Below are 22,669 nucleotides of genomic sequence, written 5' to 3'. Positions count from 1 at the left end.
TGACAGTACCTGACATATCGGTCCTTCTAATTTGGGGAAAGGTTTTCCGAGCATTGACACTTAGTGGGGTTACGTCCCACATTAATCACAGCCAGGTTAACGGCGAGACGCTTCTGTCTCTTCCCCGCCCGCCTTGTCTGGCAAGACAAGAGAAATCGCTCAAGGGGGCAGAGTGGCTCTGGAGCGTCTAATTACCGCTGAGCCGGCTGTCCTGTGATATTAACGAGTCGGCGGCGTGTGTAGCCTCCGTGTGTGGCTCGCGGTAGATAGAGCCTTCCTTTGCACACCAAGGGGAGCAGGAGGTTGAAAAGCTGTCGGAGAAAACGCAGAGGATTAATGGTCCCTCCTCTGTCTTAATATACTGAAGTAATTTCAATTGATGCTGGTGGAGTTGCTTCTGATTTACAGCAAGTGTGAACGAGAGGGGAGTTGGCCCGGGTGACTCCTATTAAGGAGTTATGCCTTGTTGCTACACCTGCTGCATAGTGCAGTGTCTGTGTCTATGAGAATCAACCCCCAGCTAGTCTTTGGGAATTTCCTCGCTTGTCCCATTCGTAGGGCTTGAGGCAGGTTCCTTCCTGAAAATGCAATATTTTGCAGTGCTTCTGCCAAGTCCCAGGTCCTCCATTCACCTCTTGGGGTTGAAGAGCCTGCGAAAGAAAAGTGACCGTTCTTTGGGGAGGAACTTCAGGCAGAGACAGGAGGAGTTCAGCTGACAAAGCTCCGAGTCAGGGATCCCTAAAAAACTCAGGCTAAGATTGGGAGAGTGGCTTCCAGCCATATGAAAATTTGGATAATCTGCTGTGGGGCATAGGGAGGTTGACCGTTCCTGGGACAGCGCGTTGCCACTGGATCTTCACAACAGGAGGACGGGAACAACACAATACCTGAAGCTGCTCTCCTGTGAGCAAAGGTGCCCCAACAACTGCCACTCTTTTAGAGGGTTATTCAGACAGACGTGCCTTATTACTGTCCTGTTTGCATACTCCATTTCTATAAGAGTACATTACCTGCAGTAGTTGCTGTTGTTTTCAATGTGAGGAATATTGTGCTCAGTGGAAGTTATGTAAGAATAAACCAACATTCTCTATCCCCCCAAATGCCCTTTCTCAATTTGCTCTCTGCCTGGCCTTGTATTTACATTTGTATAATTTTATGGAGCTCTGTTTGAGCAAATATTTGTCTGCTGCTGTTATTTTAAAAATTATTTTGATGCTGATGCTTTTTGCTTGTTTAGTGTTATTTCACTAATTTGAACTGTTGTGTTTTGTTGTTATGTATGTAAACCAACTTGTGAAAGGTGGGGTAAAATTTTATATAATAATAATAATAATAATAATAATAATAATAATAATAAATTTCAACCCACAGTTTTTCTAGCTGGTGTGCCATATGTGCTCCAAGTTTCTTGTGCTTAAATGGCCAGCCTTCTCCACCCTACCCCTCTTCATGGCGTCAAGTGGTTTTTGAAGCGAAATGAGCTAAGGTCTTTGTGAAATTTCCTTGGAGGATTCTAATCTCTGCCCTGTGACTGTCTCAGGAGCATTGGAACAGATGGCAGCTCTTCTGACCGAGGGGCGGAAAGTAAAAACAAAACAGAACAGTAATAATAGTTTAAAAAAAAAAAGCGGGGGTGGGTGTGTGGAACCAAAAAGAAAAAAAATAGAAACCGTCAAGCCTGTCTGGATAAGGTTGGTCATGGGGAAACGCCACAAGCACTCATAGCTCAGTGGTGAGACCTGCTGGCAGAGAGTGCAGCATGAGGGTTCAAAGCAAACAGGAGAGAGGGAAATCGCTTCAGCATGTGAATTTGGAATTGTAGCTGCCCAGAAGTGGTAAAAGCAGGCAAGTGAATTCTTTCTTTTTCTGTCTTTTTGGGGGGTCTCTTTCTCCCCATCCCTTTATTTTCAGACGAAGAGGAGGAGTTGCGGAACTTGGAGAGTCCTCTTGTTGTCAAGAAGAAGAAACGAGGGCCCAAAAAGCAGAAGGAGAACAAGCCAGGGAAACCCAGGAAGCGCAAAAAATTAGTGAGTTGTGTGAACAGAACCCTCTCCCTTCGTCCAGTGTGTGTGTGTGTCTTGGTTCTGGCGCTTTGTTGCTTTTTGGTGGAAGTGGGCATTTGAAAGTGATGGGACAACCATGACAGTGGCAAAACTTGGTATCTACCTGACATGTATTGGTATCTACGGGAAGTTAGTTTGCAACAAGGGCCAGGGTTTCTTGATGGACCCCATTCCCAGCCTTTTGGCCCAGGAGAGCCAATCAGGAACTAATGGCAGAGCTTGCTACCATGTGGGGATTCGCTGTCCACCCCCACCCCACAGTACTGTATAGTTGATCCATAGGACTATATAGTACTGGTATTGCCACTCTCAACCTTTGCAAAGATGAGATTCTGTCTTTGTTAAAGGGTGTGGTGGATTGATCATAGATTAGCAGAGTTGGAAGGCCATCTAGTCCAACCCCCTGCTCAATGCAGGAATCCACCCTAAAGCATCCCTGACAGATGGTTGCCCAGCTGCCTCTTGAAGGCCTCTAGGGTGGGAGAGCCCACCACCTCCCTAGGTAACTGATTCCATTGTCGTACTGCTCTAACAGTCAGGAAGTTTTTCCTGATGTCCAGCTGGAATCTGGCTTCCTTTAACTTGGGCCCGTTATTCCGTGTCCTGCACTCTGGGAGGATTGAGAAGAGATCCTGGCCCTCCTCTGTGAAACAACCTTTTAAGTATTTGAAGAGTGCTATCATGTCTCCCCTCAATCTTCTCTTCTCCAGGCTAAACATGGAGCCTGGAGAAGAGAAGACTGAGGGGAGACATGATAGCACTCATGATTTTTTTTTTATTATTTATCATACTTATACCCCGCTCCTCAGCCAAAAAAGGCTCTCGGAGCGGCTTACACTTGGCAAAAAAAGACAGTCCCTGCCCTCAGGCTTACAATCTAATAAAGACATGACACACAAGGAAAAGGAGTCAAGGAGGGAGGGAGGGAGGAGAGAGAAAGAGAGAGAGAGAGAGAGAGAGTCCAGCAGGAGCAGGCCCTGATGTTACTTCTGCCTGCTCCTGTCCCCTCGGTCCTTCTTCTTCCCCACAGGGCCAAGATGGCAGTTTGCCCTGTGGGGGGGGGGAAGAGTCCAGCAGGAGCAGGCCCCGATGTTACTTCTGCCTGCTCCTGTCCCCTCGGTCCTTCTTCTTCCCCACAGGGCCAAGATGGAGGAGTACAAAGAATATTTTTAACTGGGATGGGTCAAGAGCCGGAAGCAGTACTGCTCATGTTTTTTTCTTGATTTTGGATCAAAGTGAGTCACATGTGCATGTCAGCAGTTTTTTTTCTCATGCACCAGTCATAAAAATCCTTGGATTCCCTGTCCATGGCCTACACCTCCCTAGGGACTCATGCTTCGTAAGGTTTCTGCCTGAGGCATTCTGCTGAATCATCTCTTCAAGGCTGACTCTTTGTTTCATGGGTTCACAGACACCTCCAGCTGTTGACTTTGCAAAGTCCCCCTATCGCACCATAATGAAGGGGTTACCCTTGTCCTGGCACGGGACTTTTCTGTGCCTAGCAGGAAGACTCGTCATTAATTAATGCTAATGATCTCACTTGCTGTGTCCTCTCTTGGCAGGTCAGCGAGGATGAGTTTGAGTCAGACCGAGAGGAGTATCGGGCCAAGTCAGAGAGCGGTGGCAGCGATTATGGGGGCGTGGGGAAGAAAAAGCGAAGAAAGCATCGGGAGAAGAAAGAGAAGAAGACAAAACGGCGGAAAAAGTCAGAAGAAGATGGAGTGCAAAAGCCAAAGGTAGGGGAGCTTGTGGTGACAGCACCTCTGTCTGGGCGAGAGTCACTTCCTACCCCTCAGTGAATAGTTGGCACATAGGTTGGTTGGAATCGAAGGGGCAGAATGATGGGTTTCACGCTGATATAGAGACCTGGAATAGACCTGTTTGTGTTTCCAGTCCTGCATTTTCCACACTTCTTCTTCTGTGCTAGGCAGCGACAGCTCAGAGGGGAGAACTCCCCCCGCCCTAAAAACCCCACCCTCTCCAAACCTTCTCTACTCACATTGGGTTGTTTCTGGACAATCCCAAAGTGGTGGGGACATATGCCCATGTACAGGGCCGGCGCTGCCATAGAGGCAGCTCAGGCGGCGGCCTAGAGCGCCAAGGTAAGGGGGCGCTGAACGGCGTGCCCGGAAGCCGCTCTCCCACAGTGGCTCTGAGAGGGCGGCTTGCGGGCGCGCCGTTCTGAAGCCGCCTGCCCGCCCCACCATCCCAGTATCCTGGCTTCGAAGCCAGGAGCGGCTTCCGGCCGGGCGCTGGCTTCAAAGCCAGGATGCTGGGGTGGGGGAGTGGACGGGTGGCTTCGGAACGGTGCACCCGGCTGGAAGGGGCTCTGGGAGAGCAGCTTCCAGGTGTGTCTTTCTGAAGCCGCCCGCCTCCCCCCAAGCGTCCTGGCTTTGCACCGGCTGGGTGGGAGAGATGGCGCCCCGTGCCCAGGTACGCTGGGGTGGGGGTGGGGGCGCTGGGGGCGGGTGGGTGGGTGGGTGAAAGCAGCTCACCTGCCTAGGGTGCAAAATAGTCTGGCACCAGCCCTGCCCATGTATCCTTCTTAGCTCTGCTGTGAGCTAAGGAGAGTAAGCACAGCAGGTGGACGCAGTGAGAGAACTGAAAGAGCTACTCTGTTCCTGCACGCTCCCATGGGCAGAGAATTTCTCAGGCTTCATCACATCCTCTGCCAGTACCCAGTCCAATCTCTTATCACTGTTCCAATTCATGGGCATTTATGGTGGTAGAAGTCAGGGTTAATATCCCTTTCCTTCAGTTCATAAGTGCTCTCAGACAATAACAACAATACAAACAACATTTGGATATGTAAAATTGGACAAAACTGCAGCAAATAAAAAGCAGAAAGCCAGATAAAATAGTATGGAACTCCGCAGCATAAAAAGCCTGGGCAAATAAATAGTGCTTCCCCTGCCACAGTTCCAAGTAACACTCCTTGAGGAGAACATTAAGAACATAAGAAGAGCCTTGCTGGATCAGACCAAGGGTCCATCTAGTCCAACACTCTGTTTCCACAGTGGCCAACCAGCTGCCCACAAGAAACCCACAAGCAGAACACGGGTGTAACAGCACCCTCCCACCCATGTTCCCCAGCAACAGGTGCACACGGGCTTACAGCTTTGGATACTTGAGGGAGCACCTAGCCATCAGGGCTAGTAGCCCTTGCTAGCCTTCTCCTCCAGAAAGTTATCCAACCCCCTTTTGAAGCCATCCAAATTGGTGGCCATCGCTACATCCTGTGGTAGTGAATTCCATGATTTCCCTATGCTCTGTGTGAAGAAGTTGGGTTGCCATGACTGAAAAACCCATATTATGGCTCACCATTTGCCTCATTTCAGCTGACAGAGGGATCCGAAGAACGGCTTCTGAGGAAGGTTTTAATAAGCAGGCAGGTTTGGTTGTGTGGCAGCGAGCGATCCTTAAGGCCGGGGCCTACTGCTCCCTTCTGGCAGGCACTACCCTGTGAGGATATCCAACAGAATTACTAGCAGAATGGTCCCCTCAGGCCTGCTTTTCCTCAGGGCAACATTTTAATATTTTCTTCAGGGTGCTGGGAGGTCTTAAAGCAGATGTGGGGAACCTCAGGCCTGGAGGCTGAATCTGGCCCACCTGAGGTCCCAGTCTGGCCCTCCGGGGTTGCCCAGATGGCAACGCCCTTTCCCCCGACCACTGATCATTGGGTGGTTTCCTGTCTTTTGTAAGTTTTTTCCCCACATTAAGGTTAAAATGCCTCTCCTAAGGCTTAGTGTGACTGCCAGTAAGAGCTTTATTTATTTGATAGATGTATATACCGATGAACATATTTTGATATATCCCTAAGCGGTTTTAGCTTTCAGCTAAACTATGCTGGTATTTTTGGCAGTGCCCCTTTTGCCTTTGCCCACACCCCCCACGCCCACCGCTGTAATGTTTGCCCCTGAGAGTTTCCTCTGAAACTGAATTCAGCCCTTAGCCTGAAAGAGATTCCCCACCCCTGTCTAAAAGCATTGTTTCCTACACTACTTATACCTGGGGCATAGTGGTCCGTCCCCCCACCAGATTAAGGAATCACATTTCAGCCTATACTAAAAAAAACCCCACAACCGACTAGAACAGTGGGCAGATGTTCTTCTTGGAACGGCAGCAGAGTCTAGTGAGCGCAGCCTCCTTCGCTCCCCCTTTCTCAGTCAGTCAGGGGCAGGGCTGCGTTTTCGGGGGCGCTTGTGAAATCCCTTTGCGTTTATCAGTTGTAGCGCTGGGTGCATCACAGAATCCCGGCGGACACTTTCCCTTGGGAAGATGTCACTGTCTGTTACTTGGTAGAGTGTGGGAAGGGAATTAAAGCTCCATCAGGCACAGAGCGCTGGATGCATCCCACACGGTAGGTTAAGCTGTCAAGGCATGCTTCAGCTCCTCCTCTCCCCGCACATTTCTGTTTCCAGTCCTGCACTTCACCTAACCCCACATTCCTCCCCTGGTACCAGGCAGTAGTAGCGCACAGGGGAGAGCATGGCCTTTGGGGATCTGAAAAGCACAAAATATCCTGAACATGTCATGTTCCTGAACATTTTATATTCCTTTGAAGGTGGAGCAGAAATCCTCTGCTCAACTGCTCATGACTTGGGGGCTGGAGGATGTAGATCATGTCTTCACCGAAGAGGACTATCACACCCTGACGAATTACAAAGCTTTCAGCCAATTCATGAGGTGGGTTCTCAAATGCTTATTTAGATTCTGGGATGGAGGGAGGGACCGACGGTGGGCTTTTAAGGTCCACCTAATTACCAACAAAAAGCTCACTCCTCATCAGCGTTTGGAGATGAGGGGTGAGTTTTGTGAACAGTGTTTAACATTCAGGTAGATGTTTATTTATTTAGAACAGCTTTGCCCAAACTGGTGCCCTCCATGGCTGGCTGGGGGATGATGGGAGTTGTAGCTGGAGGGCACCAGGTTGAGGAAGGCTGATTTAGAATATTTAGAGGTCGCCTTTCTGGACAAAGTCCTCTCAAGGCAGCAGACAATGATATAACAGGCTATTACAGGGATAATCAGCTGGGCCACATGCTGCACACTCTTTATGGCTGAACAGGAACATGTTTCTCCCCTTCCTGCTTCTTCCCATATGGAGGATTGTTTTCAGTGGGGTCAAGGGAAGGTACCTCCAAGTTCTCCTGTTTTCTGGAAATGCCCTAATCTGATCACATTCCCAAATGAACACATATTTTGGGAGAACAGGTGTTTGAAGAGGAGTAAACCTGCCTTATTCGTATTCTTGGCTTTGAGACTGGCGCAGAAGCATGAACGGTTTAGTAAACTGAAACACTGGTTGGTGCAAATGTAGCTTCTCTTCCCTGGCTACATAGTAAATGACTGAAAGGACGATGCAGGGCAGGGGCGGGGAGACAGAAAACCTCTGTGTGTGTGTGTGTGTGTGTGTGTGTGTGTGTGTGTGTGTGTCATGCGAGTGCTGTATGCTAGTTAACGGTATCTCCTCCTAAGCTCACGGCCTTGTTAAACACAAGCGTTGGAACATCAAACAGCCCCTGCGTCTACATCCACAGACCTGAGGGCTTATCTGGCCCTGAGCCTGCGACTCAGTCCAGGCCCGGCTGCGTTCATGTCAGCTTCGAGGAAGCAGCCAGTGGCCTTGGCAGGCCCCGCAGTATCTCCCTGCTTTGGCTTGGCGGGCAGAGGCGCACTCCGTCGCCAGCAGTGCCCTGTGACCAATGGCAGAAATCCGGCACTGGCGTTTGTGGGATCTTGAGGCCACTTGGGCCTCGCCAGTTCTAATCACGGCAGTGACTTGTGCCAGGTGCTCGGGGAACAGGCTTGCTGGTGGGGCTTTAGGGGAGTCAAGCTCTCAGCCTGACTCTAATTAGCTCTAAATCGTTTGGCGCTTGCCTGTATCGGAGGCAGCTTGCCTTTTCCCCCTGCTGCCGCTGCTGCTGGGATCAGCCAAGAGATCCCTCAAGACCAACAAGATGGAGCGTCTGCTGGGAGGGCCCTTTGGAGCCCTTCCACGTGCTCCTCGTTGCTCCCTGAAGGTGTAAAGAGCTCCATTGGGGATTGGGGACTGGTGGCATTCTGGAAATGCAGCGCATAATCAGGGCTTCCAGAGATCTGCCTGGCTGCTGTTGTGCCATGCGCTGCAATGACTGGTGTTGCATTGCCCTTCCATGTGCAAAGTGCTTTATTGTCCCTAGCACATTTTTGCCCTCGCAACAGCCCTGTGGAGTTGAATCAGGCCCAGAGAGGATTACTTGCCCAAGGCCATGCAGCAACGCCTGTGGCAGGACCCGAAAGGTTTGGACCTGGGCCTCCCATCCCTTTGAATCCAGCACTCTGTTCTCCACAACGGCATCCCTGGAGAAAGAACGGGGCCCACTAGAGCTGGTGCCTGCTGGCCCTCATCTGACCCTGCTGCATTCTGCCCCCTCCCCTGGTCAACTGCAGCAACTTGCAGCTTAGTGGGGTAGAAGGGCGAGGGAACAGAACGCAGTCCCCAGCCGCCTTCCCACCACTGGGTTTGTTTGGGCTGCTTTGCGATTGGGGCAAGAGCACAACTTACAACTCCTGGGGTGGAGGGAATTGAACAGCTTTCGAAGCGTGGTGGACTGGAGCTCGCAGCTGATATGGAGGGTGAGAGAAACAGGGTGCTAGTGTAAGAATCAAAATAAAAGGCGACATGGTGTGGGGGGTGAAAGAGAAAGATGAGTTCAGCACAGGCCGAAGAGCAGGAAAACGTGCGTTCTCACAGGAGGGCTGTCCTTGGGGCTAAACGTCCGGGGTGTGTGTGTGTGTGTGTGTGTGTGTGTGTGTGTGTGTGTGTGTCTTGTCCCTGAAGAAGAACCCAATTTCTCTGCGGGAGGAAAGACCAGATGCAGTGTGCATTTCTTCCCTGCTCCACAGTGCTATGATTCTGCTGTGTTGCACCCATCCGTCTTCGCCTTCTGTTTGGTCCCTGCCCCCCTTCCTCCTCCCCACCCCAAGTCCCTTTCTCTCCCCCTTCCTCTTGATCTGTTTTTAATATTCCACCGCTGTCCTCCCCCACCCCTCCCGGGATGTAGAATTGCTCCCATATGGTATTGCACTCCAAAATAGTAAGTGACATTGGCTGAGCCTCCCTTTATCTTGTGGTTGTACTTGCCTCTGCCTCTCTGTTTCCCCCCCTCCCTACCCGCATTCCTTTTCACTCTCTCTCTCCACATGCAAGGCAGGGCAGACCTGCTGCTGCTGCTGCTGCTGCGTTGTTTTGTTCAGACCCGTCTTTGTCTTTGAGCCCCGCCTATTTCTGGAAAGCATTTTGAAATGAAATAAATCCAGACCTCCCCACTCCCCGTTTAGTGCAGATGCTGGCTCTCTCCCCTCCCTTTTAAAGTAAGAGCTCATATTTCTTTAATAGCATCCCTTAATAGTCTGCAGTGCATTATGGGTCATGGCGACCATCAATAATTAAGGAGTCAAACCCAGTTGTCAAAATGAGATCATAGCATGGCTCCGCATAGCAGCCTTCTTATTGGCTCGTTTCAGATGATTCCCCAATTCGGGGCTTGGAGGATCAGGAGTGTGTCACGAGCTTGCCACCCTCACCTCCTCCTCCGTCCCCGTCCTCTCCTCTGGCATGCCACTTCCCGCCTCCAGTTCCAAGTTGTTTTAACCATAGCTTGTTATGACATCCGAATCGGGCAAACTATGGTTGGGACAAACCTTTAAAACGGAGGTTTGTGGAGGTTAGCCGTAATTATAGCTTCGCTAGTTTGGATGTCATGGTGAGCCACGGTGCTCGTCTACACCAAGCAGGATATTCCACTATGAAAGCGGCATGAAAGCAGTATGTAAAAGGCAGGAGCCACACGACTGCTTTATAGCGGTATTGAAGTGCACTGACAACTGTTGGGGCCTATGGCACATACCATATACCACTTTTATACCACTTTCATAGTGCTATATCCTGCTTGGTGTAGATGCATCATGGGCCCCAACAGTTGTCAGTGTGCTTCACTACCACTATAGAAGTGCCTCAGTAGAGGCAGGCATGGGCGACGAAACAAGATGACTTCTTGGTTCAAGGACTTTCTAGACCTCCAGTATCTGGGAGGGAAAGTTAAAGGAGACAGCTAGATTGAAGAGGAGTACCTATGTGTATCTGTAGCAGGAGATGGGTTGGTCACTCCATCATCTCCTTGCAGGTGGTGATGCTCCCCAGTAGATGATACTATTATTATTATTATTATTATTATTATTATTATTATTATTTATATAGCACCATCAATGTACATGGTGCTGTACAGATAACACAGTAAATAGCAAGACCCTGCCGCATAGGCTTACAATCTAATAAGTTGTAGTAAACAATAAAGAGGGAAAGGAGAATGCAAACAGGCACAGGGAAGTGTAAACAGGCACCGGGTAGGGTGAAGCTAACAGTATAGAGTCAGAACAATCTCAATATTTGAAGGCTATAGGGAAAAGAAAAGTTTTTAGCTGAGTTTTAAAAGCAGTGATTGAGTTTGTAGCCAGGACAGCTTTGCCGTGGAACATGTGACACAATAATGGAGGCAGGACTGCCTCTGTGGAATCACAGCCAGCTCCTTGCCCCATGGCTGGATTTAGGGGACAGGAATGAAAGGCAAATGTGAGTCCTCTCCTCTACCACTCTCACTTTTTAGAGTGTGTGTGTGTGTGTGTGCGCGTGCGCACATGCCGCATGCATGTACGCACATGCCCTTTTGTGATCTTACCCTGCAAGTTCAGAAAATAGAATTAGTTATGCATTTGCAACTTTTATATATTGCTCCACATCTGAACAGATTCCAGAGCGGTGAACTATAAAAGATAAAAGAATAAAATACCATATCAAAAATAGTTTTTTTAAAAACAGAAAATCAGTAAAAAAAGAGAGAGAGAGAGAGAAAAGTGGCTGGTCAGTCAAGGAAGGACTTCCTGAAATAAAGATGTTTTCAGAGCTCACTGGAAGCAACACAGACCTCAAGAGGCAAGGAGTTCCATAGACAGGGACCCACCACACGGAAGGCTCTTCTCCGGCCCCCGGGTGGACTCCAACCAGGCCATAGCAGGCGGAGGATGGCAGGATTCTGCACCATGTGAATCGTAGCTCTCACTTTTCGCAAGCCTGGCTTTTCTGGCTGTGTTACTAGACTTGAGTGTGTATGAAATCTCAGGTGTGGGCCAGGCTGAGTTGAGCAGGGTTTCAGGGCCTTTGCCCGTGGGCAGCAGCAGCGGAGGCAGCGGTGTCAAATATGGAGATCTGTCAAGAGAGGCCTGTTCATAGGGCGAACGTTTCATTTGCAAAATACCGCACTTCCAAGCCTTTGCTGTGTTTGCCGGCAGAACAGCCCCATGCTGTAGGCCGCTGGGGTTCCTGCCTTCCAGGTGTGGGGAAGTGGAGGCTTACGGAGGCAGTGACTCTTGGCAGAGCTGGGAGCTGAATGAGGGTCAGGCCTGGCTCTGCTAGAAATTAACCCCTGTAGAGCCCTGTGCGTGGCTTTCCTGTCAGACTCATAAAAATTCATATTTCTCCCCGTTGCACAGAGGCACAAAGGCTGCGAATGTCTGCCAGCCAAAATCCCAGAGGTCCTTGTAGACTCAAGCCCCAATTGGATCAAACGTCAAGCGTGCTGGTTACTAGCGCTGCGTGTTGACAGCAGATGAAGTGCTGAGGCTGGTTGGGGGCAGCCAGATCAAGGCGACGCAGCATCTGCAGCGGGGATTATTGCAAATGATGGATGTCTTGTGCTCCAGGGTTCTTGGCTGGGGGGATGGAGAGATGAAGGAGGACGGGAGGTCAGAGAGCGGCAGCCTCCGGCCCCGTACGGCAGCGCTGCGCTTTGTTCCAGCCAGTGCGGCGTTGGCCCCTGTCGGATTAAACGGAGCGTCGGCCTGTTCCAGTTTGGCAGTTCTTGTCATCCCTTGGGACTGATAAGAGCTCAGAGGAGCGAGCCACTGTAATCCTTGCCTTGCTGGCCCACGGGGGTTCCTCCGAGGGGGAGGGGCAAGCAAGCAGGGGTGATCTGTGCGTAGTGCTTTGGTTTCCTGTACGGAGCAGGCCTGCTTCCACGTTGGCCTCCCTTCCTGCTGGCCTCCCTTGTGTGATACATTGATCACTTTCAGGCTTAAGAGGGATGTTTTTTATTATTATTCTCCTTGGATCCCAAATGCACAGGGCCAGTTCTGAAATGTTCCATTCATTCATGTGATGACTTTGGGAATGCGATAACAGGATTATTATTATTACTAACTGCTCAGAACCATTCCTCTCTAGCGGCAGTTCGCCACGAAAACAACACTGGAATAAAAACACGAATGTTTCTATCTTAAAACCAGCAAGGCCCTCTGCTCTTCTTCTGTTGAGTTTAGGAGGTGATTTGGGGATGTTAATACTTCTGATAGCTTGGCACCTTTTCCTGAGTCCCATCCCAAGTCCAAGTCCACTTAGGTCTGCTCCAGTTGATCACAACAGGGTTGTGTAGGGTTGGGATGGGGGGTGGGGCAGGACTTGATGGCCTCTGGGTTCTATAATGTTCTGGCAACAAAGTACTGGGAATTCATAGAATCATAGAATCATAGAATAGCAGAGTTGGAAGGGGCCTACAAGGCCATCGAGTCCAACCCCCTGCTCAATGCAGGAATCCACCTTAAAGCATCCCTGACAGATGGTTGTCCAGCTGCCTCTTGAATGCCTCTAGTGTGGGAGAGGTATGTTGGCCAGGTATGTGCGCTGTACAGTCAGCCAGTCCTATCTTCTAAGAAAAGTGCTTGTTTCCTCATACAAAGTCAGTCACTGGTGCCAGGATTTCCAGGTCCTGTCCCTTTCTTAGAATGGGGTAAGGAAAAGCTACGAGTGGAACCAGGCCTGCTGGGGAGAATCAGTAATAGCCTAGCAGCAGCAGCTTAGGGCGAGGAATAGCGCTGAGAACCACGGCAGCCAGGCATCTCCTTCACTGGGCACCGAAAGGGCTGTGGGTTTTGTACGTTGAACCGAGGGGGCTGGAATTGGCATTTTCTTTCCTCCTCCACTCCCAGGCCGCTAATTGCCAAAAAGAACCCCAAGATTCCGATGTCCAAAATGATGACGATCATGGGAGCCAAGTGGCGGGAGTTCAGTGCCAACAACCCCTTCAAAGGGTCGACAGCAGCGGTGGCCGCCGCCGCCGCCGCCGCTGCCGCCGCCGTAGCGGAGCAGGTGTCGGCTGCAGTGTCGGCCGTGACCGCCTCACCTGAGCCACAAGGAGCACCACCTCTGCTGCCGCCTCCTCCGCCTCTTCCACTCCGCAAAGCCAAAACCAAAGAAGGCAAAGGTGAGCGCCGGGAGTCCTCGGGCCTTCCTGGAGAGAGGGTGCAGGGTGTGCCTTGGACAAAGCTGCCGCAGAGGCCCGGCCTATATCCACTGTTAAGAAACTGCAGCTCTGGAGAATTGGAAGCGAGGAGGTTAGAGCGAGGGGGTGTGTGTGTGTGTGTGTGTGTGTGTGTGTGTGTGTGTGTGTGCACGTGTGCGCGTGCACGCCACAGGTTGTGCTTCCTTGGGAAGGGAGTGGCCTGGGGTCGGCTAAACTGAGGAGGTCAAGAGCCAGGATGTAGCCTCTTTGCTTAGGACAGGGGGGCTGGGAGCTGGGCCTCTAGTTTTCTATGAGGAAGGGAGAGCCGGATGGTGGCTTCGGGCATGGGATTCTGCTGGGCAGGGCATCTTGTTTCTTCAGGAGAACGCTCACCCCAGACCCAGGGGCCTTGGCTCCAAACGTTCTGTGCGCCAGCACACTAGACTCCGCTAGAGAGGACTCAAAGTTGGTACTTCCCAACGAGCTGAGGAGTATCCACTTTCCGTCTTTCCTAGTCTCTCCCCATGGTAGCCTTTCTAAGAGGAGTTAAGCATGGTGGGCTGGAGCTGAAGAGCAGCAACGCTCGGTTTCCCAGCACCTGGTAGGGGCAGCATGAACCCGGAGACCTCTTGCCAAGCACTGCCATCTGCTTGGTGCTCGGGAGCTCCGCAGAAGCGCTTCCAAGCGAGGGGCAAACGTCACACGTTCACGTGGCCTCTTCCTTGTCTTTCGACCAAAGGCCCAGGCCACAAGAAGCGGAGCAAGAGCCCGCGCGTCCCAGAGATGAAGAGGAAGATGAAGGGGAAGAAGATGGCACCGCTGAAGATCAAGCTGGGAATGATCGGGGGCAAGCGCAAGAAGAGCAGCTCCGTAAGGCCCATCTCTCTCTGGCGGTGGGGGCGGTGGGGTGAGCGCTGACGTTGGGCTTGCCGGAAGGAAGAGGGGGCTGGCTGAGCATTTTCTAGACAAATAGGCAGGACAGAAGCGCTGCATGCAACCCCCCCCCCAAAAAGAGACAGACATAATTTCCATGTCAAAATGAGCTAATTTCCATGACTTGTTTATGCTAGACAAATTAAGCTGATTTGCACCCTTTTGCTTATTGCACGGGCTTTATTGTGCTTCCGCTGGTCATGGAGGCGGGGAGAGGCCGGGCCACTGGCAACCCTCTTCTGCCACCCCTGTGGCTTTGGAGGTTTGCCCAGATACCGTGTCGTCTGCACACATGTCTAGTTTGCCTTTGCCAAGCCGTCAGGGCTGCCCAGTCCTGCAGCCGTGAGATTCCTCTTATGGACCATGGTAGTGCATGAGGCTAGGCTTCCGGGTTGCATGGTATGACTGTGGGCGTGCTTCTTCGTAATATCATCTCCATTTATTTCTTCCTGCCCCCGCCTTTGCCTTATAACAACACAGAAACCTGTTTTCTGTATGAAGTGATGCTGAGCTCAGCCACCCCCACCCCCCGCCCACCCCTGAGCCATAACTGGGCAGGCCTGGATGGCGGGCCGCCCCCGTTTCCCTTTTCATGCTTGCTCTTTGGGGCAGATTCTGGCTTGAATGCCAATCCCCAAACTGCCCCCCCCCCGCTCTTGGCAACAGTTTCTTCTCCCAGCATTCCCCTCTCATTTCTGCCTCTGTATGGGCCTTTCCTAATGGAGGGCTGCTCCGGTTATGTACAGCATTTGTTTCAGAGTGACGAGGTGGGAGAGCCTGAAGAGGAATCTGACCTCGACAACTCCAGTGTCCACAGTTCCTCCGTGCGCTCGGACAGTTCTGGGAGGGTCAAGAAACTCAAGCGGGGCAGGCCTGGCCGGAAGAAGAAAAAAGGTGTGCCTCAGCCGTGGGCCGCAGCATGGGCGGGTGGGCGCGCACACTTGGGTGATGAATCTTGCTAGCCTTCCCTCTAAAAATGACAAGGAATAAAGGCTCTCTGGCTCACTCAGCTGCTGAGGAATAGAGGCCAATTCCTCCACCCCCCCCAAGCTTCCTGCCTGTACACGGCTAAGGAATTTTGTAGCGTTTCAGCTAATACCCCCTTCTCACTTCCTTGGGTCATTTCCTGGCCACCATAGGTTTATGGGGAAGTGTGTGCATTCCACCCACTTCTGTTTACTGGAGGTTATGACATGAACTGCTATTGATTATTTGAGGATATGAAAGTGGCGAGACCAGAGCTTTTGCTTTAGCAGGGTTCCTTTTCCACTCTTCCACTTCGCCATCCATCCAGAGGGGGAACATGACTGCCCAATCTCTTCTTCCTCTTCTTGCAATAAACCATTAATTGCTGCCACTGGATGAGCTACCCATGCAGTTTGTTCAGCGCCCCTTAATCTCTGAGGGAGGAAGGCTGACGAGGCCCAAACCTCGACCCGTCCCAGCTCAGGCAACAGAGCAGGCTGTACGTGGCTCAGAGCTGGGGAAGAAGCACCCTCACGCCATTCTGCTTTCTCCCCGCTTCCCGGCCCGGCAGTTGCTGGTGAAGAAGAGGCGGACGGCTACGAGACAGACCACCAAGACTACTGTGAGGTGTGTCAGCAGGGCGGGGAGATCATCCTCTGCGACTCATGTCCCAGAGCTTATCACCTGGTGTGCCTGGATCCGGAGCTAGACAAGGCCCCCGAGGGCAAGTGGAGCTGCCCCCACTGTGTAAGCTGCTCACCTTTCTTCCTTGTTCTCTGCACACGAGCACCTCCCACCCGCCTGTCTCCCCCGTTTCCAGGGAAGAAAGTAAAGCCTCCTGTAGCCCCCCCACCCCCCACCCCCCTGTGGTGATATGTAGGTCCAGCTGCCATTCCAGCTGAGGAGTCCAGAATTCTTCACTTCAAAATATAAATCCAACATTTCGTGAGAATTCAGATTCTGCAACTGGAGTAGGTCATGCAAAAATAAGTGAATTCGCCTTTACTCATTCATGTGGTTCTGGCTGGCAAACCAGTTTTTGTTTTTTGTTCCTCTTCAAGTAGTGCTTGGGTTAGGGAGGGTGGAAAAAGAGGGGCCTTGGGGGGTGCTGTGTGCATAGGGACAAGGAGGGCAGGGGCTGGGGTTTAGTGGAGGACGGACTATGTTTCGTCCATTCAGATGCCTCGTGGTTTCCAAATTTTTATCAAACCCTCGCATATTCCTGTATCGCGAGGACTAAGAGTCAGCTCTTAAATACAATGGAAGTGGAGATTTATTCCATTCTGGTGCTGCACTAGGAGCCAGATTCTGCTATTATTGGATGCAGGTGTCCGGATCTTTTGGAAGAACCCTAAATTTAATTCTTGAGAGCAACTCTGGGTCTCCTAAATGATAAACACCCCTTTCAAAACTACGACTCCAGCACGGACTTCCATTGCCTTTACTGAGAATTTAGGCTGTGTAAAAACAAAACTCCCGAATGTTTGAAATCCATCGAAATCATTGCTGTGTAGGCTCTGGCTTCTGCTGCTTAAGCCGCCATGCGCTCCTGCCCGCATGGCCCCTGTATCATAATCCAGCTCTCTCTCTGGTTGTGGTTGTGTCCCTGGCCTGCAGGAAAAAGAAGGGGTGCAGTGGGAGCCGAAGGAGGAGGAGGAAGAGGAGTTCGGAGGGGAGCTGGACGATGGCGAGAAGGAGGAGGAGGACGACCACATGGAGTACTGCCGCGTCTGTAAGGATGGTGGCGAGCTCTTGTGCTGTGACGCCTGCATCTCCTCCTACCACATCCATTGCCTCAACCCGCCACTCCCCGAGATCCCCAACGGGGAATGGTTGTGTCCCCGCTGCACGGTGAGGGCGTTGGGAGAGAGAGGTGCCGTGCTAGAATTTGGGGGGAAGGGGGTGGCCGGAGGGAAGACCGCTCCCCTCCCCCCTTAGATTACATTTACTAGGCAGGAAGGCTCACTGATTTCATAAAGGACTATGTCCCTGGCAAGAGGGTTTAGGGAATGGCTAGGCGCCCCGGGAATCTGACCACTCTCTTTCCCAATCCCAGTGTCCCATGCTAAAGGGCCGTGTGCAGAAAATTCTCCACTGGCGATGGGGGGAGCCTCCGACACCGGTTGCTGTCCCCCCTCCTCCTGACGGCAACCCAGAGGACCCTCCGCCGAAATCTCTGCAGGGGCGTTCGGAGCGCGAATTCTTTGTCAAATGGGTCGGCCTGTCCTATTGGCACTGCTCCTGGATCAAGGAATTACAGGTACAATTTGCACTCTGCGTGGGTGAAGGTAGACTTGATCTTTTTGAAAGCCCTGCAGCTGAAAAGTTCTTGCCTCCTCAGAGTTATCCTCACAGGACCCAAGAGCTGGTCAGGTCACGGGAATGATTGTGAGACTGTTGTCACCGGTGTGGACATAGGCAGAGCGTGGAGTGTGCGGGCTAGTATGTTATCTACCGCAACTCTTTCGTGAATCGCGACAATCACAAGCTTGTCACTGCTTGTACTTCTTGCGTTTCATTTTCTTCTGGCCGTGCTGTTTACAGCCCTCCCCTCCCTGACAATGTGTTTATATACTCTTTCACTCAAGATAGCAGTTCATGTACCTGATGAAGTGGACTGTAGTCCACAAAGGCTTATGCCACTTTAAGTGTGTTAGGCTTTCAGGTGCCACAAGCAACAGATTTAATAGGGCAAACCCTTCCGGCAGCCACTCTTAAGCAGCAAGGGAAGGTGCTGCCTCCATAGCAGAGGCAGTAAGCCTGAACACACCAGTTGCTGGGGAACATGGGTGGGAGGGTGCTGTTGCGCTCATGTCTTTCTTGCGGGTTCCTGGTCAACGGCTGGTTGGATACCGCGTGAACAGAATACCAGTCTAGATGGGCACTTGGTCTGATCCAGCAGGGCTGTTCTTACCTTCTTATGCTATCATGGCACTGATGGTGAGGCAAGGGGAGGAAGAGGCATCGCAGCCTGGTCACCGTGACGTCGCTCACAGGCTGCCTCTTTGTAAGCTCAAGTAGGAGAACTGGGGAAGGCCTTGGTGAACCCGTGCCAGCCCAAGTGAACAGCACCAGTGGCCTGGCCCTGCACAGAACGGTTTCATATCGAAGAATGGGTTTTTAAAATGAAAGAGTAAGGTGGACGATCGGTTTGCCAGTGCAGAGTAGCCAGTGCTAGCCGGGAGTCCAATCTTTTGTGTCCTGCCTACTTCTGACTCCCCGATGCTGAGCATGGGCACTGTCACAAGGGTGCCCTATAGCCTTGAGGTATGTGACTGGCCACAGCAGAGCCAGAGGTGCCGTTGGTCTGGACTCCTAGCGGGAATGCTGGCGTGCTCTCACCCTTGACTCCTCTTCTTCCCTTGCCCCCACCCCGGCCCCCTCCAATCCCAGCTTGAGATCTTCCACCTGGTGATGTACAGGAATTACCAACGCAAGAATGACATGGACGAGCCCCCGCCCCTTGATTATGGCTCTGGCGAAGATGATGGCAAAAGTGAGAAGAGGAAGAACAAGGATCCTCTGTATGCTGAGATGGAGGAGAAATTCTACCGCTATGGCATCAAGCCTGACTGGATGAACATCCATCGCGTTATAAACCACAGGTCAGCTTGCCTCTGTGTGTGTGTGTGTGTGTGTGTGTGTGTGTGTGTGTTTCTTGGCCTTCTGCTTCCTACCGTGGTGGTGATGCCCTAGTAGCTCATCCTTCCCTAGTCTGGTACCCTCCAGATGTTTTGGACTACGCCTCCCAGTATTCCTGACCTTTGGCTTACACTTCCCAGTATTCCTGACCTTTGGCTATGCTGGTGGGGGCTGATGGGCATTGGTGTCCGAAGCATCTGGAGGACCGCAAGTTGGGGAAGATTGCCCAAACCCATTGTTAGTGCGCTGTTAGAGTGTTTGAGTCCCAGGCGTCCCTTGCAGTCCCATCCTTATTGTTGGACACTTCATGTACAGCAGGCGCTGGCCCACGGGATCTAGTGGGGCCAGTCGTGTAGATTGGGGTTCAGGAGTTGGCAGCATGGTGAATCCTGGGAACACCAGCTTTCCTTTTGAGGAGAAATAGTCCTCCTGCCTGTAGAGTCTAGATGGGGAACCTCTGGCCTAATCCAGCCCTCGGAGCCTCCTTGGATTCCTCCAAGTCCTCCCCCCTGGAGAAATCTTTGCTGTTATCTCCAATCTGGTATCGGAGATAACAGTGGTGGTGTAGGCGGCAGGGGACCTGGAAGGAGCAACACCTCTCAGCGCCAGCTGAGTCAATGCCCACGCCGCGTGCTGTCTGGACCCAGGCTTTCTTCCATCACAGATGGAGCAACATGAGTGAAAGATCTCCAGCCCCTGCTTGGACCGGTGTGGCTTTGCTCATGTGGTGCTTTCCCCCATTAGGGAGGGTGTGGCGTGGGCAAAGCCAGTCCCTGGATGAAGCACTGGCTGGAGTCACAAGCTTGGGCCAGGGACTGGGCAGCATCAGGAGTGTCGCCACACCCTGACAGCTTGGGTGTGGTGGCCATGCTCAGTGCCATCATCTGGCCCATGAAGGGCCGGGTAGGGGGCGTCGCTCATCCCCCTCTACCCGCCTGCTATAGAGAATAACATAGATTTGAACTTAGCATTTCCTAGGTGTGTTCCTCTAAAGCAGTGGTTCTCAACCTGGGGCGCTCCAGATGTGTTGGACTGCATCTCCCAGAATGCCCCAGCCAGCAGAGCTGGCTGGGGCATTCTGGGAGTTGTAGTCCAACACATCTGGAGCGCCCCAGGTTGAGAAAGGCTGCTCTAAAGAGAATTCTTCTAGAAGCCTTTTTGTTGGAAGAAACTCTTGGAGATACTTCTCCCCTGCCCCTTTCTTTACTTTCTGTTGTCCACACACACAGCTACGTAGGGCTTAACCATCGTTGTGGCCTTTATTTATCCGATCCCACCAGCTCCCTGGCAGCGCTTACTGGTATGGGACAGCGCCCTCCATTTGTGTATATTGTTTTCTTTCTGGTTCTCTCTTCCTTTTCCCCCCTCTGCATCATGTATTTACTGCATGCAGCATTGACAAAAAGGGCAATTACCACTACCTGGTTAAATGGCGTGACCTTTCCTATGACCAGTCCACGTGGGAGGAGGATGAGATGTCAATTCCCGACTACGAATATTCCAAACAGGCCTATTGGCTGCATAGGTAAGGAACTGCATTTATTTATTTGTGTATTTATTTATTTATTACATTTATATACCGCCCCACAGCCGAAGCTCTCTGGGCAGTTTACAACAGTTAAAAATAGTCAACATTAAAAATTATACAAAATTTAAAAACATAAAAACAACAGTATCCGTTTAAAAACAACAGTTGCCATCTTCTGCTCGGAGCAGGGCAGGACGGGACTCTTCTCTGGTCCAGTACACTCTGGACCAGGCTAGCGGCCTTGTTTTAAGTAGTGTTGTTTGTTGCTTTTGTTATGTTGTGATTTTATTGCATTAATTTATTTTTAATTGTACATCACATTGAGGGCCCTTGTAGACAGGAACGTAATGTATAAATACTTGAAATAAATAAGTTAATAACAGTGGCACCTAGAATCATAGAATTATAGAATAGCAGAGTTGGAAGGGGCCTACAAGGCCATCGAGTCCAACCCCCTGCTCAGTGCAGGAATCCACCCTAAAGCATCCCTGACAGATGGTTGTCCAGCTGCCTCTTGAAGGCCTCCAGTGTGGGAGAGCCCACAACCTCCTTAGGTCACTGATTCCATTGTCGTACTGCTCTAACAGTCAGGAAGTTTTTCCTGATGTCCAGCTGGAATCTGGCTTCCTTTAACTTGAGCCCGTTATTCCGTGTCCTGCACTCTGGGAGGATCGAGAAGAGATCCTGGCCCTCCTCTGTGTGACAACCTGAGATTTTTGGGTGAGATGTCTGGGGGTCGTCTTCTCTTTCTTCTCTAGAGAGCTGATTATGGGTGAAGATCCTGCCCAGCCCAGGAAGTATAAGAAGAAGAAAAAGGAACTGACATCGGAGGATCCGCCAAACTCTCCCACCAATGACGTAAGCTGTGGGCAGGTGGCTAGCCATGGGGTGGCGCTGCGGCCACCGTCACTCTTGATAGTACAGTATATTGAGTCAGGGAAGGGGGAGCGTTAGGCACACTGCAGGGGAGGTGGGCCTGGCAAAGAGCGAGGTGGGAGCTATATAGCTCAGTTGGAGAGGCCGGAGCTCGGTGGAAGGTCATGTGATTTGCATGCAGAAGGTCACAGGTTCAGTCCCCGGCTTCTCCAGGTAGGTCCAGGAAAGAATCCTGCCTGAATCCTTAGAGAGTAAAAAATAGCCAAAGGCAAGGGTGGAACCAAGTAATCTTCAACAATAATATTATTAGCAAAAGTTTTATTAAAGTGCCAGGTGCCTACGCATTTCGAACGCAGTTGCGTTCTTCCTCAGGGCTTTATAACATTCGTGAAGTTGTCTGCAGAAGCTGCTAGCAGCTTCTGCAGACAACTTCACGAATGTTATAAAGCCCTGAGGAGGAACGCAACTGCGTTCGAAACGCGGCACTTTAATAAAACTTTTGCTAATATTATTGTTGAAGATTACTTGGTTCCACCCTTGCCTTTGGCTATTTCTTACTCCCCCACGGGGCTTTCCTTGCTTTCGCACTTGAATCCGTAGAGAGCCATTGCTGCCAGTCAACACTACTGGACTACATGAAGCGAGCGTCTGACTCCGTATACGGCAGCGTCCCTCATGTCCCTGTGGGTCTGCGTTGTGGATGGGCTTGCAGTTTAAAGGGGGCTCTCTGGTGGGGTGAGGGGGGATGCGTTTGGGCGGGAAGGAGCTGTCGTGTCCCAGAACGCCTCGGTTTTTATCTCTCCGGATGCAACTCTTCCTTGCAGCCGACAGTGAAATACGAAAGCCAGCCGCGCTTCATCACCTCGACGGGAGGCACGCTGCACATGTATCAGCTGGAAGGCCTCAACTGGCTGCGGTTCTCCTGGGCCCAGAGCACAGACACCATCCTGGCAGACGAGATGGGTCTCGGCAAGACCATCCAAACCATTGTCTTTTTGTACTCGCTCTACCGGGAGGTGAGGCAGGAATAGCGCTCCTCGGGCTGGGTGTGTTTGCTTCCCCACCGATAGCAAGGCTTGTAGGGCTAATTCAGTTTTTGTCCCGTCTTCTGCAGATCCTCCTCCTGTATGCCGTTTCACAGCCTTTCCTCATCCTCTGGTGATGCTTTAATTAGGGCCTCCCAAACTGGTCCCCTCTTTTCCCCTTGTGGCCATTTTTCTTCCCCATGAGACACTTCCATCCCTAGGATTATGGAGGGTGGGGAGGGGAAAGGCTGGATTCCTGTCTTGGAACTAGATGAAGTGGAACAAGAATAGAAGTAGGACAGAAGGGGAAACAAGAAGAGA

At 51.4% G+C, this 22,669-nt stretch overlaps 1 protein-coding gene across 5 annotated transcripts in view; it reads left to right on the top strand.

Moving 5' to 3' along the window:
- Positions 1–22,669, top strand: part of CHD3 (chromodomain helicase DNA binding protein 3) — a 67,854-nt gene that overhangs the window by 18,578 nt on the left and 26,607 nt on the right. For 3 of the 5 annotated variants that reach the window (XM_063137385.1, XM_063137384.1, XM_063137386.1), the window contains exons 2-14: positions 1,912–2,027; positions 3,626–3,799; positions 6,628–6,749; positions 13,086–13,360; positions 14,118–14,248; positions 15,058–15,205; positions 15,849–16,024; positions 16,895–17,128; positions 17,334–17,537; positions 18,671–18,882; positions 20,313–20,444; positions 21,206–21,305; positions 22,148–22,339. In XM_063137385.1, the coding sequence (XP_062993455.1) occupies positions 1,912–2,027; positions 3,626–3,799; positions 6,628–6,749; positions 13,086–13,360; positions 14,118–14,248; positions 15,058–15,205; positions 15,849–16,024; positions 16,895–17,128; positions 17,334–17,537; positions 18,671–18,882; positions 20,313–20,444; positions 21,206–21,305; positions 22,148–22,339 (2,216 nt within the window). The remainder of the gene's footprint in view (positions 1–1,911; positions 2,028–3,625; positions 3,800–6,627; positions 6,750–13,085; positions 13,361–14,117; positions 14,249–15,057; positions 15,206–15,848; positions 16,025–16,894; positions 17,129–17,333; positions 17,538–18,670; positions 18,883–20,312; positions 20,445–21,205; positions 21,306–22,147; positions 22,340–22,669) is intronic. The other 2 variants (XM_063137387.1, XM_063137388.1) reach the window with 2 other exon arrangements.

The sequence above is a fragment of the Elgaria multicarinata genome, chromosome 11, assembly GCF_023053635.1.
Source record: "Elgaria multicarinata webbii isolate HBS135686 ecotype San Diego chromosome 11, rElgMul1.1.pri, whole genome shotgun sequence".
Taxonomy (NCBI): domain Eukaryota; kingdom Metazoa; phylum Chordata; class Lepidosauria; order Squamata; family Anguidae; genus Elgaria; species Elgaria multicarinata.
Note: the sequence above shows the minus strand (reverse complement) of the source record. Positions and strands in the feature narration are given on the sequence as shown.